Genomic DNA, 17,706 nt, shown 5'->3' on the forward strand with positions numbered 1-17,706 from the left:
TTTTTCTTTTTTTTTAATATATTTTTTTTAATTAAAAAAAAACATTTTTTTTAATTAAAAAAAATTAATATATGTGCCACGTGTCGACGTCTGATTGGTCCACGTGTCCAGTTTAACGGTCAACTAACGGTCAACTAACGGATGGACTAATTTGGTCACTTATCAAAACCACAGGGACCTCCTGTGATAAAAATGAAAACCCAGGGGGGAAAAAATAAAGTTGTGAAACCCTAGGGACTAATTTAGTATTTAACCCTTAAAAAAAAAAATTAATCTTTTTGTCTAAATTAAAGAGGCTTTATTGTGATTGTTCCAAATAATTAAAAAATAAACCTAGAAAAAGTCTAAAAATCCTAAAAAAATCAATGTTTTTGCCTATATGAGTCTTAGAAATAAAAATTCAAATTTTTTAAAATACCCTAAAAATCATTTTAAAACCTTCAAAAACGGAAAAGTGAGAAACCTAATTGCCTAAGGTCTTAAACTCTGCGTAAAAGACTAAAAGAATTAAAAAATATATATATATATATTATTTAATAAAATAAGACCCGGTTCCGGTTTTCCCGGTTTTTACCCGGTGCCAAAAACCGGGACCGGAACCGGGGTCCCGGTTTTTTTTTTTTTTGGCAACCGAAACCGGAACCAGTCCCCGGTTTCCGGTTTCCCGATTTTGCGGTCCCGGTTATTTTTGACACCCCTACATATAACCAACATCAACACCAAGAAATGGGCAAGAATGCTCAGGAATGGAACTTGGACTCTTGTTCCAGCTTCTGGTGCGAATGGGTATTTTGTATAAAACGAAAGGTCGATGGATTTGTTCCAGGTTGGTTGCAAAAGGATTTCATTAACAAGCCCGTTTAGATTTTAAGGAAATCTACGGTCCAGTTATAAAACCCACCACCATTCGAATGGTCCTTTCACTTGTAACCTCCTCTGGTTGGGCAATTTGGCATGTTTTTGGAAAGATGCTGCAACTACGTTTGAAGTATTGCGAGCCGTTGTCCTAGGGGGTTCGGCTGGCCAGGGCGGGCAATGTTTTCCATCCAGACATTCTTCTTTCTAGTGTTCGGCATGGGGTCTTTTTTTCCAACGAATTTACAAAATCTTTTAGCCATGTGGTCATACAGACAACATCAAATCGTTGCTACAGTTGACTTTACACAAGATATATAGTTTGTTGATAAAATAAACAAAAGGTGAGCAAAGAAAATTAAGAGATTCGCTGAGTGTGTCGATGGGAAATGTCTCCGATGCTTTATTCAACACAATTGTTTGGAAGAAATAATAGTGTTAGAATAGGAATATGACCGTTTCTAGTTTAAATACATTAGATAGTATCTAGTTAATTATAATGGATGTATATTTTTGTTTTTATACTTTAAAATATTCGTTGAATGTGCCAACGAGGGATGTCTCAATGCTTTATTCAATACCATTCTAACGAACGGTGATTTGGAAAGATTGGCTCATACTTTCAATAATGATTTCCTCCTCCTAATATTGATCATAGATCGTCTATTGGGTTATTGTCCAAACACGTGGCGCAACCGGCGCCTTTTAATTGAGCATGCCTAGATGTACTGAGCACTTTGTCATTGTCTTGTAGTGCGGTCCCTTAGTATACTCCTTACTAACCGTGGGATTGAGATCCCCTCTAATTATTCAAAATTAGAAATTTTCATGTTACGAAATTGTGGCCCTTTATTTTAAATTCAACCGTTTATAAAATTATTTAAATCTCGGTAAAACAAAAATCAGCTTAAAATCAAAATTTAATGCCTCCGTTATACAAAAACAATTAACAATTTATAGATCATTAAATTTAAAATGAAAGGCTATGATTCGTAATATGAGATTTTTCAATTTTGAGTAATTGAAGGGGTTTTAATCCGAAAGAGAGAGCAACAAATATTCTCTTATCCCGGTGGTCTTGTTCATTTTTTCCTTTAGCATAAAGTTACAACAACGTGATGGGGGTAGGAATTCTCTACGTTGTACCTGCCGTAAGCAAATGGTCAATGGGCTCAATCATGGTCCTTGGTGAGTTATTGGCTCTGGTCCTTCTCAGTCAATCAGGCCTTCCCTAACGGAAAGCCTAATGGGCTCTCAATAAATGGGTACACAGTTCGACAAGCAGTTATACGTATTTAACAGTATCTCAAGCTCTCTGTAAGGAGTTGAGATTTTCGGCTGCCATAAGCGTCAGACATGACCTTTTCTTTCTTTTTATTTTTTTTATTTTTTTATTTTTAATTGGAGAAGAGAGATATTAAAAGAAAATTCAAATTTTAGGTATTAGCACTAAATTTAGGATGATAAAATCCATTTTAAGTGATACTATCCCTAAAGGGTTAATCTTCCACCCATAAGTTTTAGTTTTAAATCAAAAAATAAATTTTGAGGCATTAGAAATTAAATATTAACTTATAAAAATTTAATAAAAAAAAACAAAAACAAAATCTAGCAAGACTAGGAAGAGAGAGATTTTTCTACAATATTTTTTTTTTTTTTTTTTAATAAAGTCACATTATACTTTGGCAGACATTTATCTGACTCTTGACAGCTTGATAGCAGGACTCCTCTCTAGGCGTTTGTAGATGTTGAGTGGGCCTAATATCTTCATCTTGCATATTGGAGCTTTTGATAATGATAAACCCAAAAATCAACATCAACAGTTAATGTAGGACAACAACAAACGAAAAGAAGAAGATGGTACAACTTTGTCCCAAGATCAAGCCCTTCAATCACAACTCACAAGGAACTTATCAACAAATTAATGGTGTTGGATTAAGGGAATTCAACCAACTCATAACACTCACTACAAGTCCAAAGCTGTTATGTCAAGAACAAGAAGCCAGCTGCAAATTGTTTGGCAAGACATGGGCATTGTAGGGTACTACATTGTTTGGCCTCCTAGCCTCTCAGACATGTCTCTTTCAGTTCAATGCATCAATTTATTTTACACCTTCTCTCCTTACAGACAAAAAAGCAGAAATTGATGCAAGATGACCCTAACCACTTTAGTGTTGATGGGTTAGTGTACGTACCTTTGCCTCTCTGTCATAATCCTCAAGGGTAGTGGCCGGTGTACACTTGGGCTCATAGTCAAGATGTTGACACAGGACAAAAAAAGAGCAAACAATAGATAGATAAATTTCATGTTATAGGGAGTTTGGTGTTACGTGTTAATTTAAGTTTTTAAAATAAGTGATGATTTAACATGAACTTATGGCTGTAATCGAGCCGAGCCGAGTCGAGCTTTAAGATTTCAAGACTTGCTCGTTTACGAAGATGCTTATTCGAGCCGAATTATAAAATGTGTGTTCAAGGTCGACTTATTTAAGAGTTCGTTGAGAATGCTATTCGAGCAGAGCCGGGCTCAATTCGAGCTTGAAGTAAGCTATTAAATTCTTTAATGTATAATCCAAGTAGAGTTTATGCCCGAATTTTAAAACAACCTCTAGATCGACATTTATCTATAGTATAAATATAAATATTAAGTAATTTATATTACATATATTAGTACTTAATTACTAATATACCTACTTCAATTTATATAACTATTTTTTAGTAATAAGTTTATATATATATATATATATATATATATATATATATATGAACGAGCTAACGAGTTGGACAAGCGAACTCGTCGAACTTTAAATGAGCTGAGCTTGTGAGCTCCTATCAAGTTTTCTCGAATGAGTCGGATATGTATCATTTACTAATCGAGCGAATTTTTACAGTATCGAGCGGATTATCAAACAGATTGATTTATTTAAAGCCTGGGACATGGTAATAGAGCAGAAACTGGGATTAAGCTGTGTTGTTTGCGATGGGACACATGAAGTTGTTGGCATTGCTGTCACACATGATCGTGACACCTAAATTTGGACTGTCGTCGAGGGATTTGAATGGCTTTATAGACTGCATCTGCATGGATGCTGCACTATTAGGTGCTGTGTCCTCAGTCCTCATACAAAAATGCCTCATTTCTTGTCGGATTCGGTTGAGTCAAAATTCTTGGGTGATCTGGAATCTGATACGCAGTCCATTTTTCTGAGCATATATTGATGGATTAAAGTCTAGGAGGAAAGATAAAAAAGAAAACGCTATAGAAAAAAAGCAGCTTTCCAAGTTAGATTTTTGCAAGTGAAATGGACCTCCCTTCTGCCTACTGCCTAGTACTTGTATATGTTGTGGGGAAAAGCTCTCTAGCAGATGTGAAGTTTGGTGCCTACTTTTGAAACCCAAGTCTTTATGCGTGGTGATCATTGAGGGGGCTTAAGGGCTTTATGATTAAAGGATAGAAAGGGAAGAATCCAAAAGGGAGAGTGGGACAAAAATCCAGCTCAATGGTGAGGTTGATGGGCACGTTATTGTGTGATGAAAATGAACTTAGATATATTGCATGCTGATTCTCAGTTGAAAGGGAGGGGGGAGACGCGGAAGCCGGTGAGCAAGGGGTGGTCCTGTGGCGGAATCATGACATTTTATCTCAAGAACAAATACTTTTATCTGTCAATTCTTCATACGCCAGCTGCCTTGCTTTATCTATCCTCCAAAATACATTGTTTATGGTTTTTGACTTTTTGTCACTATGGAAGTTTCAAGAAATATCCCAACTTCCTTATCTTTTGGCTAGTGATCTATAGCATTAAGTTTCTCCTTATAGCACTGGCAGAAGCTTCTTTTAAATTTGGAGAAAAACTTCAGTACTTAATGCCCTTTAGCTAACCCTAGTTGAGAAAAGACTTTCATAAATTTAAAAAACACTCAATTTCACTTCTTAAAGTTTCAATTTGATGCAATGTACCATATTCATTAATTTTTTAACGTTAAAGGTGATAAAATAACTTTTATATATACCAGCCACCTGACTTCTTTATAAACTTTTAAATTTACCCTCAATTTCAAATTAAAACTTAAAAAATTTGAAGGGTAATTTGGACTTTTTAGTGGTTTCCGTTAGGATTTAACAGCAAAAATTGACTTGGAGGGAGGGTCAAATATTGCATCCAATTGAAAGTTCAAATGGTGAAATTGAGAGTTTTTGAAATTTGAGGGAGTCTTTTCAAAACACATGTTAGTTTAAAGATCCTAAGAATGGTTTCTTTTATTACTTTTCTATACCATTTAAATATTCTTTCAAATTAATGATACAAGAAAGATAAAACTTTGTTTTTTTTTTTTTTTTTTTTTTAATAAAACAAGAATAAGGGAAGTTAAAGTGCTATCCAAGATATTAGATAGTAGTATTTTAGCTTCCTTTAACTTTCCCTTGGTTTAGAACATTCTCTTTTATTTTTCTTAAATTTAGGAAACAAAACTACTTTTTTTTCTTTTTATTTTTTATTATCTAAATACAGTATATAATAAATTTTCTTATCTTTCTTTATACCATTAAATTTTTACAAAATTCAAATTCCTTACGTACCCTCACATTTTTTAATAAAATCTCACCATATTCTCAAATGAAAGGTAGAGAGAGGAGGGAGAAGGGAGAAATATTTTGTGTTAAAATAATAGATGGGGAAGCTAAAGTGCTACCCAAATGCACCCAACGTTTAGAAAATGAGTAATGTTATGGACCATCTTTTTATCCTCTTAAAGCTGATGTGGCTTTTAAAATCACCATTGGATCAAAATTCAAGTATGATTCATCATTTAAAATTTAATGGTAATTTTGAAAGCTACATCAGCTTTAGGAGAATAAAAAGATGGCTCTGAACATTACTCTTATAAAATAAATAAGGTATTTGCAACATGTGGCTTTAGAAAAACTGATTTTTTTTGTGAATTTTTCCTAAGATAATAAAATATAGAGAATTAATCAATTAACTGAATTGACTCGTGTTCAGTTAAATGCTTCCATCGACAACTTAGTACCATGCCCACGTGAATTTATGTCCCCATGTCATATAATATAACTGATTTTATCTTTTAAGCTGATGAATATATCCGTGGTACTGTTTTTTTTTCTTTCTATTCTTTCTTTTTTTAAAGTAAGGAGGAACAAAGCAACAAATATATACGAAAAACAAGAAACTAAACACATTAAGGGGATCTTTGAGAGATGCTGGGGGCGGAACCAGGAATTTTGGTATGGGGGGATGGATTTTTTTTTTAAAATAAATTGGAGACACATACTTATATAAATACACAAGCATATATATATATATATATATATATATATAATTTCTCTATGTGTCTGTGTGTACAACTAGCAAAATAAACTAAATACAATCTTTATGGTTCAAGAAAAATGATACCAAAAATAAATATTGTGAACCCAAATGACTGCAGAATAATCAATCGAAAAAAAATTTAAAAAAAAAAATGCAAGAGAAAACGAGATGTGGGGAAGATGGCTATGAAAAAAAAAATTACAAACAAAAAAATCATAATATGTTAAATTTGAGGGGACAAATATATAATTTTGAGGGACAAATTCTTAAAATATGGATATTTTATGACTAATTTTAAACATTTTGGGGGGTCCCCCCAACCCAACACATAGATCCGCCCATGGAGAGGTGGGAATGCATTCAAAATAGCGTCGGGAAGTGGTTTATTTTGCCGCATGATGAGCACAAAAATTTGCATTTAAGTGAAGTTCTCTTTCATCTATGAGGAAGAGGCACGAAAAATTGAGAAGGTGGCCGTGATACCGTTGTTACATTTCTTTGTAGGCACCGTCACATTAGTCTAGTTTATTTAAAATTTCACTAACAAAATATCAAGACCCTTTATCAATATAGGCTCCCCCCCCCCAAAAAAAAAAAAGAAAAAAAAAAGAAAGAAAGAGGTATATATATATATATATATATATATATATATAAAAGATCAAAATTATGCGATATTGATGGAATAATAAAAGTAGAAGATAAAGTTGAGGAGGCAGACAAAGCATGCACTAAAGAAAGGCTAAAGATTTATAGGCAAATAAAAGGCAAAGGTAGAGGGTAGTACTGGGCTGTACAATTTTAGTTGCATGTATACATATAAATCGAAAGGAATGGATGGATGAGAATAAAGGGATCACCCATAAAATGATATGTCCCTCTCAACCCTCTCCCATCATTTTGAACAACTTTTCCAGGCTTCACATATTCAGTGCAATTCATTCATCTCTCCCCACTTATTGAATTTTTTTTGGCTCATCTAACATTTGATAATGGATTATGACACAGAAAGAGAGAGAGTTTTGGACGTTAAAAGACAAGTTAATGGAACAGTGGAGGTGCGCTTACAACAAATCTCTTTCTCACGTGTGATCGATTCTTTTTTACGTTGATCAAACTTTTCCTCTCGTGTGTCCGTTTATGAGAGCCATTTACATTCTTAATTACAAGAGTCAAATCAAACGCTTCAAAGACTAAGACGTACACTCACACGTGCGCTCACAACAAAACAAAATATATAAAATTAAGGTCCTATATGTTGACAGAGACATCCACCGAGCTGCCTCAAATTTCAATTCTAACTATTTCCAAAATTGACTCATTCTTTTGACTTTTTGATCAGTTTCTGTTTTCCAAAATTCCACAACATGAGTCATAAGGTGCATCATGTTGCTTTCGATCGATAATATGCCACTAATTAAGAAAACACCTTTTATATATATAGAGAGAGATGGTAGGGGTCAATAAGTTCTTCATATTTTGCCCATATTTTCTTACAATCAATCATTGGATTTGTGGAGTCGACCATTGACTTATGAAGGATCTACATAAATCTACAAATTCAATGGTTGATTGTAAAGGAATATAGGTCAAATATAAGGAACTTATTGACTCCTATCATTTCTTATATATATATATATAAGACTTTCTTTTTTTTTTGGTTAATTATACGATGTGGTTTTTTTTTTTTTTAAGATATTATTATTTTTTGTAGGCAGATATGTGATGAAAACCCCGGGGAGTGCAAATCAACTATAGCGGTAGGAACAACTTTTCCTTAGTTTAAATCTAATTTATTTTTAATAATTTGATAGTACAATATTTGTTTTTAGAAAAGTTATGGTTTTTCATATTTGTAATGTGTTTTAAGATGTAATTTTGTGTTTCATGTATTTGATTTATGGAAGATGTGGCTTTGACAACTTAAAATTTCTTAAGAAAACATTATTTTATGTTGAAAGAAACATAACCTTATAAGGAAAAATGTTTCCATATTAAGCACATAATTTGTCTTAAACTAATGATTAAATGATCGATTAAATTTACTTCTTCCTATCAGTTTAAACATTTTGGATAATTAGTAGTTTAACATGGGTATCAGAGTCAAAGGTCTTGAGATCAAACCTTGACTTATTAAATTTACCTCTCATTTAAATTAAATATTCCACGTGTTGAGCCTCATCTATTAAAATGAAGTTTGAGCTCACACGTGGAGGAAAGTGTTAAACTAATAATTAAGTGAATAAATTTACCTATTTCTATAAAACTCAAGCATGGCAGTAACTCCGGCCAACACACTATGTTTTTTTTTTTTAACTCCAACCACCGGAGAACATATTAGGCTCAAATCTTTCCACTAATAGCAAATCATAGCAAATCCTGCTCCAAACTCGTTTACAAGAACGAACTGACACATTCAAGAAAATGGAGCTTGTGGTCCTCCTTCACCTTTTTCACCTTTTCCGTACACTTTCTTCACCTTCATTACCCCATGTTCCACCCCTTTGTTTCACCATTCTGCACCACCACCACCACCTTCTCCTCCTTGTAACCTTCCACCCTTTCACAATGGAGACTAAGAGCTTCATCGATGGGAAGCGAACTTTCATTGAAGACGATATCGACGATGAGTACTTAGATGACGAAGAGGGAGGTGGTGAAATGATAAGCTTTGCAGAGAATGAGAAAAAGAGAGCAGCAGGTGCTCCTCTCACAGGGAAAAGAGGGTCTATTGCAGGTTCCGGCGGCGGGGTGTCGCCGCCGCGTTGCCAGGCGGAGAAGTGTGCAGCTGATTTGACTGATGCAAAGCGGTACCACCGCCGTCATAAGGTGTGTGAATTTCATTCAAAGGCGGCCGCCGTGGTCGTTGCAGGGCAGCGGCAACGGTTTTGTCAGCAATGCAGCAGGTTCATCTTGTATCCCTAACTTTCTTTAGCATTGTTTCTGATATGTGTTTGTTTAGTGTTACAGTGATAGCATGGAATCTGCTAGAAAATCTTTTCCAAGCTCCAAAGATATATATATGTGTGTGATAAGTTTCCTCAGAATTTTATTCTTTTTTGGGTAATACATTAACATATCTATCCATGGAGATAAATGGAGGTTTGACTAATATTTTTCCATTCCAGAAAATACTTCAAGAACTACTTTTATTGGGACATATGATGCTTTAAAAGAAATATTCTCCTTGTAGGTATTTGTTGTGACAAAATAAAATTCAAGATCCCAAAGAAGTAGAATATAGCAAAAACGGTATTCATTTCTGTAGATGCCCAGATATATAGCTAAGCTTAAGTGGTAAACTTTTGAATATGTTTGCAGATCACTTGTAATGTGATTCCTAGCATATTACTTCCATTACCCTTTTGGTTTCTTTTTCTTTTTTCTTTTTTCTTTTTTTTTGAAAAGAGGCGAACAAATCTTCTGTTAGTACAGATGAACTTGAACACACATTCATGAATACTAGGAGGAGCTTTCTCTATATGGGGTCATCATAGTCACCAACACCTCTCCCTTAGGATTTCTAGCAATATTTACACAATTACCCATCTTCTTTTTGTTCTTATCCACAACTGCATCCATCCCAATTTACCTTCACAAACCCTTGTATAGGAGCTTTCCATATATATATTGTAGGGTTACCACCTTTTTGTCTTTCTTTCAACCTCAGAGAAGCATTCTTAAAGGAAAAATACTAGACTTACAAATAAATTTTATAATATGATGAAGTTTCTCAAAAGTTAAATTTATCTTCTTTTCAATCATGTTGTGCAACCTCATGTTGTAAAATTTTTTTTTGTAAAATTTGTTTGTAAGCCTAACATTCCTCTTCTTGAAGTCATTAAACAATTCTAATGATTTTTTGACTAGTCGAGCAGGAAGGCTAAAATTCCTCCCATGAACAAAAGAACTCCTCTTGAACCGCAGAATTCTTACCACAATCGCCCTTGATTCAAATTATTCGTTATCCAATTTGAGTTGCAAATCTTCTACAATATGAATAAACTCCTCATCTTGCCTACAACTTTTTTGTTTATGTTGTATGCTCTTTTAGTGTCTAACGCTTCATCATTCTGGTTAAACATGTAGAACTTCTCATAATTGGACTGTGTAGGTTCCATGAGCTATCCGAGTTTGACGAAGCGAAACGAAGCTGCCGCAGACGCTTGGCTGGACATAATGAGCGGCGCCGAAAGGTCGGGTCAGCAGAATCTAGTGGAGAAGTTTCAGGCCGCAGAGGGGTTAGGCAAGCTGATGATCAAAGAGGCAGAATTCATGTAACAATCCCAGGGAATTCTGGTTACAATAAGCATCTCCAGATCAGATAAGATCAATGGCTATCTGCTCTCTGGCGCGCTCCCTCTCTTCTGTCATCCTTATATGCCCTGCTAATGATATAGATAGTTTCCTTGTGTCTGCCTAGAAGACCATCAATAACCACCTCCTTGGCCATTTGCTTTAGTTGTCTGCCTATGTTGTTGTTGTTTACGAACTGGTTTTCTGCAAACTATATATCCTATGCAGAATATGCCTTTAAACCTTTGTATTTGTTTTCAAGGACATGGTCTCTACACAGACCACCTTTCTATTTGATGAGTGAGAGAATTTACTATTTGATGCTTTGAGTTCCCTGCCAAAGGAAGTCTATGGTGGATGATGCCTTATTGTTGATTAAATAATTAAATTAACTTTTTAAAAAAAGTTTAAACTTTTGCGATAAATGGTATTTTAATATTTTATCGGAAACAAATGTCCTGAATCCGAACTTGACTTTACAGTTTATGGTTTACCTTATATTTTAATTAAATATTTCTTGTGTGTTGAACCTAACTTATTAAGAGCGGATTTGAACCCACACGTGAATAAGTATTAAATTATTGATTAAATTATTAAATTTATTTATTTTTTATCAACTTAGGATAAGTATTAAATTATTTTACTTAAACAATGAAATTGCTTGATGCTAAATAAAAATAAATAAAAATAAAAAATAAAAAAAAAATCAGAAACTCCCAAGCAGAGATTGTTAGAAAAATATAAAATAATAAAAAAATAAATAAAAGCTTAAAGTTCTGTTCGTCACCCTAGCAACTTCCATTTGAGTCTTTCTAATCAATTTTAATACAATTGTCTTTGGGGGATGCTTTTGTACTTCTAAGTTTTAAAAGTATTTTGTGTTCTAAAACACAGAAAATAAGGTCTCGTTTGGTTTGCCTAAGGCATTGGGACATGCAACTATAACTTGAATATCCCAGCTTGTTTTATATAGAATTTTCTTTGCACTCCCATCGTGAGTGATTCATTTTACACTTCAAAAGAACTAGTGACAATGAAATACAACAGAACTAACATTGTTTTACATTGCTCTCTACCTTCTTTTTTTTTTTCGTCTGACAATTTTCCTGAGATTTTTTATTTTTTCTCCTTACTCCAATTTTATTTTGTGAGCACAATTATTAAGCCTGGTAAACTCCAGAAAAAAGGAATAATACATTTCAGAACTAGTAAAATAGGCAGTTCTGTAGCAATTTGCTGGCATATCTGACACTTAAAACAGAGAAAACAATAAAAAACCTCTAATAGGGCACAAGATAGAGCATCAGTTTTATTTCTATTCCTAGGGTGTTTATACATCACTTGAAACAAAAGAGTTTTTTTACCAGACAAAAGTGTGGAGAGCAATCCTTAGATCACTGAAATCTTACAACTATGCAGGAAATATCATCCGTGCTGTTCCTATTAAGTGCTTCTTCAGTAAGGTGCTTTGCTGCTGCCCGGGCATCCTTTAAGTGCTTGATACAATCTGCTGCTTCTTGGTTCGTCATTACCTAGCACAAGATTGAACCACCAATTTAGTTCATTCAAACTACTACAAAACATATCTAAAGAAGAAAACGGAAATAAAAGAATCTGGTGTAATATATTTGCTTCTTATGGTTTCCATTTCTGATACATGCATGCTATATGGAGGCATATGAACTAGGGTTGGCAATTTGTGTTCGCGTGTCAAATTTGAGTCATGTCGAAGCATATATATATATATAAGTGATCTACAGATCTTAAAAGCTTTAACATTGAACATTAAAACAGAAGGTTACGATATATTAGAAGGAAGCCAACCTTTAGCATTAATTTACAGATTTTATTATAAGTCAATGAAAAGAAACCTAAATGTTCATGCTCTTGTCAAAAGTCCTAAAAATAGAACTTTACTGATACAGACACATTTTTGTGAAGCAAACGTTAGAGTACCTAAATCAATAGTTTGGTCTGAAATAGAACTTCCTTTTGAATGGTTATTAGAAAATAAAAACATTCCAACAAAAATGAAAAATACAGTATTTGATTTAAATTGTTTATAACAATACTTAGATGGTAGTGTTAGGTTAAGCTTTGACAAGTTTGCGAGTCAAGTAAAAAGTTGTAATCATTTATGTCGTGTGTTGCATTCGGGTTGGCTTGAGGATGTGCATAAAACTATACAGGTCAACTCTAACCCTAATCAGCTCCCTCAACCCTAACCTATTAATTTTGTGTTAGATTTGTATCAAGTTTACAAGTCATGTAAAAAATTACCAAGCCCAACATAAATGAGGTAGCATGACCAAAAATTTTTTTTTTTTTTGATAAGTCAAGGTAGCATGACCAAAAATTACCTTCCATAATCCATCACTTGCCAGGATAACGAACTCAGTTTTTTCATCTATAAAATCCACCACTACATGGGGTTCTGAACTAAGGTGTTTCTTCAAGCTCTTGTCACCAAATGCCCTTGCCACTGCCAATTGCCCATCAACTCGTGGAACATCCCCTGAGAAGAAAACATGGAAATGAGTGGCTGCTAAAGATACTAACATCATTGCGACTGCTAATTAATCTCAATAATGTTAGCTAATGGTGCATGCAGCAAAGGCCAGAACAGTGAGAACCATCGAATTTTTATGATCTTTAATATAACTAAAACAAAGAACAAGGTTGCACGTGCACCCAAACCATTGTATCTACCAAATGAATCTCAGTTCCATTTACCAAATGGGGCTATTAGACAGCATGTGTAGAGTTTAACATAATTATAAAACAAAATAAGCCCATTTATAATAGTGGACTGGTATCATTTTCAATTGGGTATCCAAACAAATTCCATCCAGATCAATACTAGCTTTTAGAAATCTGGTTACCAGGAAAATTTGATACAAAACCACCTCTCTCCTCAATCCTCTCCCTTTCCATGCTTGGCTCATGATCAACTGATAGTTGTTTGGCCACCCCATTCTTACAGATAACAGCTCGAGAATCCCCAACATTAGCTACTACCAGCTTATGACAATTAATCAATATTGCTGTAACTGCAGTTGAACCTCCTTTTCCAAAATCAACTGCTTTCTCCAAAATGTTAGTGTCGGTTATTTGATAAGCACTTCTGATTGCTTTCTCTGTTTCAGTCCAGAAGTCAGGCTACTAGGAAGAAAGAGAGAAAGAAAATTAAATATTGATATCTATCACAAAATTTTATCATAATATAGAAAAAAGGGTTTCAACTGCGCCATTACCTCCTTCAAAATATTATCAAATAAATGAGACTTCAAGTAATCAGGAACATCATGGCTCAAATGACCATCAAAGATTGCAAAAAGACCAAGCTCCTTGTCATCAACTTGCTTAAACTGTGCAAAGACATAATCTTCCATGGCGTGATGTGATTTTCCCTTTACCAAGTGAAAGCCATGTGTTACGTGCTTTGACATCTTGCTCTTGCCTTTTCCAGAGTCGGTATCTGATGAACCTAACCCAACTTTTTCCTGGTGATTCCAAAGAAGAATGCTTTAGTGAAGGACATGATAGTAGAATATTTCAGAGGTTGAAGAAACCAGCACAACCACATTAAACTCTAACCATCATTTATAGAAGTCTAATTGCAATTCTCTTTACAAGTACTTCATAATAAAAGAATCTAATAGTGTGTTGTGTGTGCGTGCACGCGAGAGAGATTGTATATAGAGTTTTTTGCAAAATTCTTTGAACCAGAAATTTAACTAGGTCCAAAAAATATACCTCAGCAATCTGCCTTTCTAAAACAATTTTAAGCATTTTGTGTCTACACGATGAAGCTAAGACCTTAACCCAATGTAACTCTTAGTCACCATTACTTGTTACTATTAAAGTGCTTGAGCAGGCTAAGGTTTGTTCCTCCATGGCATCGAGTTTCCTTAACTTGAAGCTGACAAGCACTTCTAAACCCATCACTGTTAATATCAGCTCTCTTTCTGGTAAACATAGTTGACATCAACTTACCAGAAAGAGGTACACTCTTCCTAAGTAGTTAAAAGCAGACAAAATTAACATTGCAATAAACTCAGTGTATCATAGTAGTGACAATTCCTAGTTATTAAGTTACAAGCCATTAAAAAAATCCCAATAAAAGAGAGAGAGAGTGTAACACCTGTCCCATATTGGGAAGTTGAGAAAAAGCCCACATAGAGTGGGTGATTTATAAAGATAGTCATGGGTGCTAAGTCCCACATTGCCTAGTTACTAGGTGAAATTGGGCTTCATAATGAATTCTAGGGAATCTCTAAATTAACTAGTCATTTTGGGGTAATATCGCAGATATGGCTAGCGCTTTTCCCTGGGCCGTTACAAATGGTATCAGAGCCACCTAGTAACGCCAGGTCATGTGGTACTGGAGCACTGCATAATGTATCCCTGACGAGGACGTCTAAAATTTAAGAGGGGGAGTTTGTAACACCCCGATCCCAAGAAGCCCACATAGAGTGGGTGGTTTATAAAGATAGCCATAAGTGCTAAGTCCCACATTGCCTAATTACTAGGTAAAACTTGACTTTATAATGAATTATAGGGAGCTCTAAATTGACTAGTCATTTTAAAGTAATAGCGCAGATATGGCTAGCGCTTTACCTTGTATTAGATTGCAAGCGAAAAAAGAGGCAAAATAATAGGCATACATGCTCTGCAGTTTTCACAAGTCCAACTATCATATTCCTGTAGCAAAACATAAGATGAAAATGCTATGGCTAACATTAGCCATTGCTCTAAAAGCTACATCTTTTGGATTTGGTTTGATAAGTTAAACCGCCTAATAGTGCCCCAGGACGTTCACTAGGGAAGAAAATTCATCCAGCAGAAATTAGAGTTTCACGTATGATGAAATTGGAGTGAAGATGAAATTAGAGTTTCGCCTATGATGAAATACCACATCGAGTAATAACAACAAAAGTGACATTGTTGAGCCCAAATTTATAGACTAATATCAAGGTCTCAGTTAGAGTAATAACAACAAAAGTCCCACATCGAGTAATAACAACAAAAGTGACATTGTTTAGCCCAAACTTAAAGACTAATATCAAGGTCTCAGTTAGAGAGTTGCCACATATTTATTTCCCCAACAACCACATATTTATTTCCTCGACAAATGGCATTAGAGCCGATAGTTCCATTGGATGAGTGTGGTGGACCCATGAGATTCCTGACATCCTTACTCATTTTAAAGCGTCATTAAAAGTATGTGACATGTACGAAAGAGTATACTTCTAGAATTGTGAGCTCTTAGCTTGGTGGTGATGCATGTCACTTAGTAAAGAGCTTGGGAAAGACTTCCACTCAAAAGGGAATATGGTTGTTATGATAAAAGTCACACGGGAGACATTGTTTGATTTCTGCGTGAGAGAGAATCCCACATCAAGTAATAACAACAAAAGTGAGTGATTAAGATAACACTGTTAGCGAGTGAGTAAGATAATACTGTTAGTACCAAACTCATAAGCTTAAGCCTTTTTGATTAAATAATATCCTATCATGTTATATCAAGGTCTTAGTTGGAGACTTCCCAAGTATTTATCTTCTCTATAAAGAAATGACATAACAGCCATATTAGGAGCCACATATATTTCTACAAAAGATTATGAAACTACATTTCAAACTGTTGCAAAACTAAATGGAGCCACCCAATCCCATGTAGAGGCGGGGGCATAATTCAGCGGTTAAAGATTCCATTCATGTTGTTAACCAGAAATAAATGTCCATTTAGCAATATCCAGGCTCTGATAGCAATTTGATGCGGGACAAACAATGATCACAGGAACCGCAAAGTGAAAGAAGAGAAAGAAGAAGCTAAGGAAGAGAAAGAGAGAAGAAGCTATGGGGAAGAGAGAGCGAGAATATTCAATTCTTTTTATTTATTTATTATTATTCCATCATGTCTGTCTCCAATTCCATTGAAGTATAAAATGAATAGACCAAGCACTAAACCCCAGGGCAACGCCCATTTATTGAATTGACAAATATACTATAGGACAACACCCATTAGACTAAGCACTAGAGCACTAAACTCTAGGAGAAGGCTCATTTATAAATTAAATTAAATACTATAGAGTATAGAGTATAGAGTAGCACCCATTTCTTGAACTATATTTTAAAAAAAAAAAACACCATGGACTCTTAAAAATTAAATACTAATAACTACTAATAGGACCTAAATAAAATTAGGTGGACCCAGTCAACTCTTGTAAGCTGTATCAAACATGAGCACCCAACCTAATGTTTGGTTTATTTGGCATCATTTTGGGATTATGCTTGATGGGCATTAGCCGCATTACTTTACCCATTCCTCTCCTCCTTCAAATTACACAGCAAAACAACATGTAACATCATTTGTCTAACCTTTATAATTTTACATAATCATACAAGAGGCAGGGACAAATAGGATGCCTAAGAATGTAGAGTAACCTAGTAAGAAAAATTATCTTCATGATATCTAATGTCAGTGTAACCCAACAGAACAGCATTGGACCTTACAAATGTGAATTATGGCGATCTAAATCTTTATATTTGTACACTCAAGAAAAACAACAACACCACAAAATGACCCACCACAAAATTTAGAGAAACGGGTCGTGATTAAACCTTGTAAATATACAATTTTACCAAAAAAACAAAAAAAAAGTGAGAACATATGGGAAATCAAGCAGATCGTGAAAAGTGATCGACACCCAGGTGATGAAAGTAGATGGGAAGAAGAGTTTAGTAGGCGTACCTTCATCTTGTGGAGGATTTCTTTGCCGGCCATGGCGTCTCTCCCACGGAACAGCTTATATAGCTGTATGGGACAAATCACAAACGAATCGGAAACGGGAGGAAAGAGTGGCAGAGAGAGAGAGACAGAGAGGAACAGAGGAGGACAGGTGTGAAGTGTTATAGATGAAGATCCAAGTCCTGTTGACACGCCCACTGTTTCTCCAGTCCTAATGCCGCGTTCTTCGCTGTACCAAGACGCGTTCCCGCCCCCACTTGCCTTCTTCTTTTTTTTTTTCTACTTTATTGCTCTCTTTTTTTCTTTTTTTTCTTTTTTTCTTTTGCTAGCAGGTCTTTTGGGTTCTCTTTTAGCAAACATGGGGTCTTCAAATTTTACAAAGTCAACATCTTCATCAAAGAGCTTTTTTTTTTTCTTTTTTTTTTTTATATCTTCAAATATCTTTTATATATGAAGAATGTTATTTAGCAAAAT

At 34.7% G+C, this 17,706-nt stretch overlaps 2 protein-coding genes across 2 annotated transcripts; one reads left to right on the top strand and one right to left on the bottom strand.

Moving 5' to 3' along the window:
• Positions 1 to 8,523: 8,523 nt before the first annotated feature.
• Positions 8,524 to 10,810, top strand: LOC132174955 (squamosa promoter-binding-like protein 3). Its single transcript, XM_059586726.1, has 2 exons — positions 8,524 to 9,091; positions 10,300 to 10,810. The coding sequence occupies exons 1-2, from the start codon at positions 8,610 to 8,612 to the stop codon at positions 10,511 to 10,513; spliced, it is 696 nt and encodes a 231-aa protein (XP_059442709.1). The 5' UTR covers positions 8,524 to 8,609; the 3' UTR covers positions 10,514 to 10,810.
• Positions 10,811 to 11,651: 841 nt separating this feature from the next.
• LOC132175965 (probable protein phosphatase 2C 39) lies at positions 11,652 to 17,495 on the bottom strand. The gene is made up of 5 exons (XM_059588067.1): positions 17,236 to 17,495; positions 13,736 to 13,984; positions 13,364 to 13,640; positions 12,842 to 12,996; positions 11,652 to 12,013 (listed from the first exon to the last, which is right to left on the bottom strand). Exons 1-5 carry the CDS (start codon positions 17,266 to 17,268, stop codon positions 11,876 to 11,878), a joined length of 852 nt encoding a protein of 283 aa, XP_059444050.1. The 5' UTR covers positions 17,269 to 17,495; the 3' UTR covers positions 11,652 to 11,875.
• Between the last annotated feature and the right edge of the window lie 211 nt (positions 17,496 to 17,706).

Source organism: Corylus avellana, chromosome ca3, assembly GCF_901000735.1.
Source record: "Corylus avellana chromosome ca3, CavTom2PMs-1.0".
Taxonomy (NCBI): Eukaryota; Viridiplantae; Streptophyta; class Magnoliopsida; order Fagales; family Betulaceae; genus Corylus; species Corylus avellana.

Excerpts from the sequence above, each read along its gene's own strand:
- LOC132175965 (XM_059588067.1), bottom strand. The coding sequence starts at position 17,268 with ATGGCCGGCAAAGAAATCCTCCACAAGATGAAG. Across the intron at positions 13,985-17,235 it reads AAATCCTCCACAAGATGAAG|GAAAAAGTTGGGTTAGGTTC; the intron begins GTACGCCTACTA and ends TGGAATCACCAG. Across the intron at positions 13,641-13,735 it reads TTGATAATATTTTGAAGGAG|CCTGACTTCTGGACTGAAAC; the intron begins GTAATGGCGCAG and ends TCTTCCTAGTAG.
- LOC132174955 (XM_059586726.1), top strand. The coding sequence starts at position 8,610 with ATGGAGCTTGTGGTCCTCCTTCACCTTTTTCACCTTTTCCGTACACTT. Across the intron at positions 9,092-10,299 it reads TTTTGTCAGCAATGCAGCAG|GTTCCATGAGCTATCCGAGT; the intron begins GTTCATCTTGTA and ends TGGACTGTGTAG.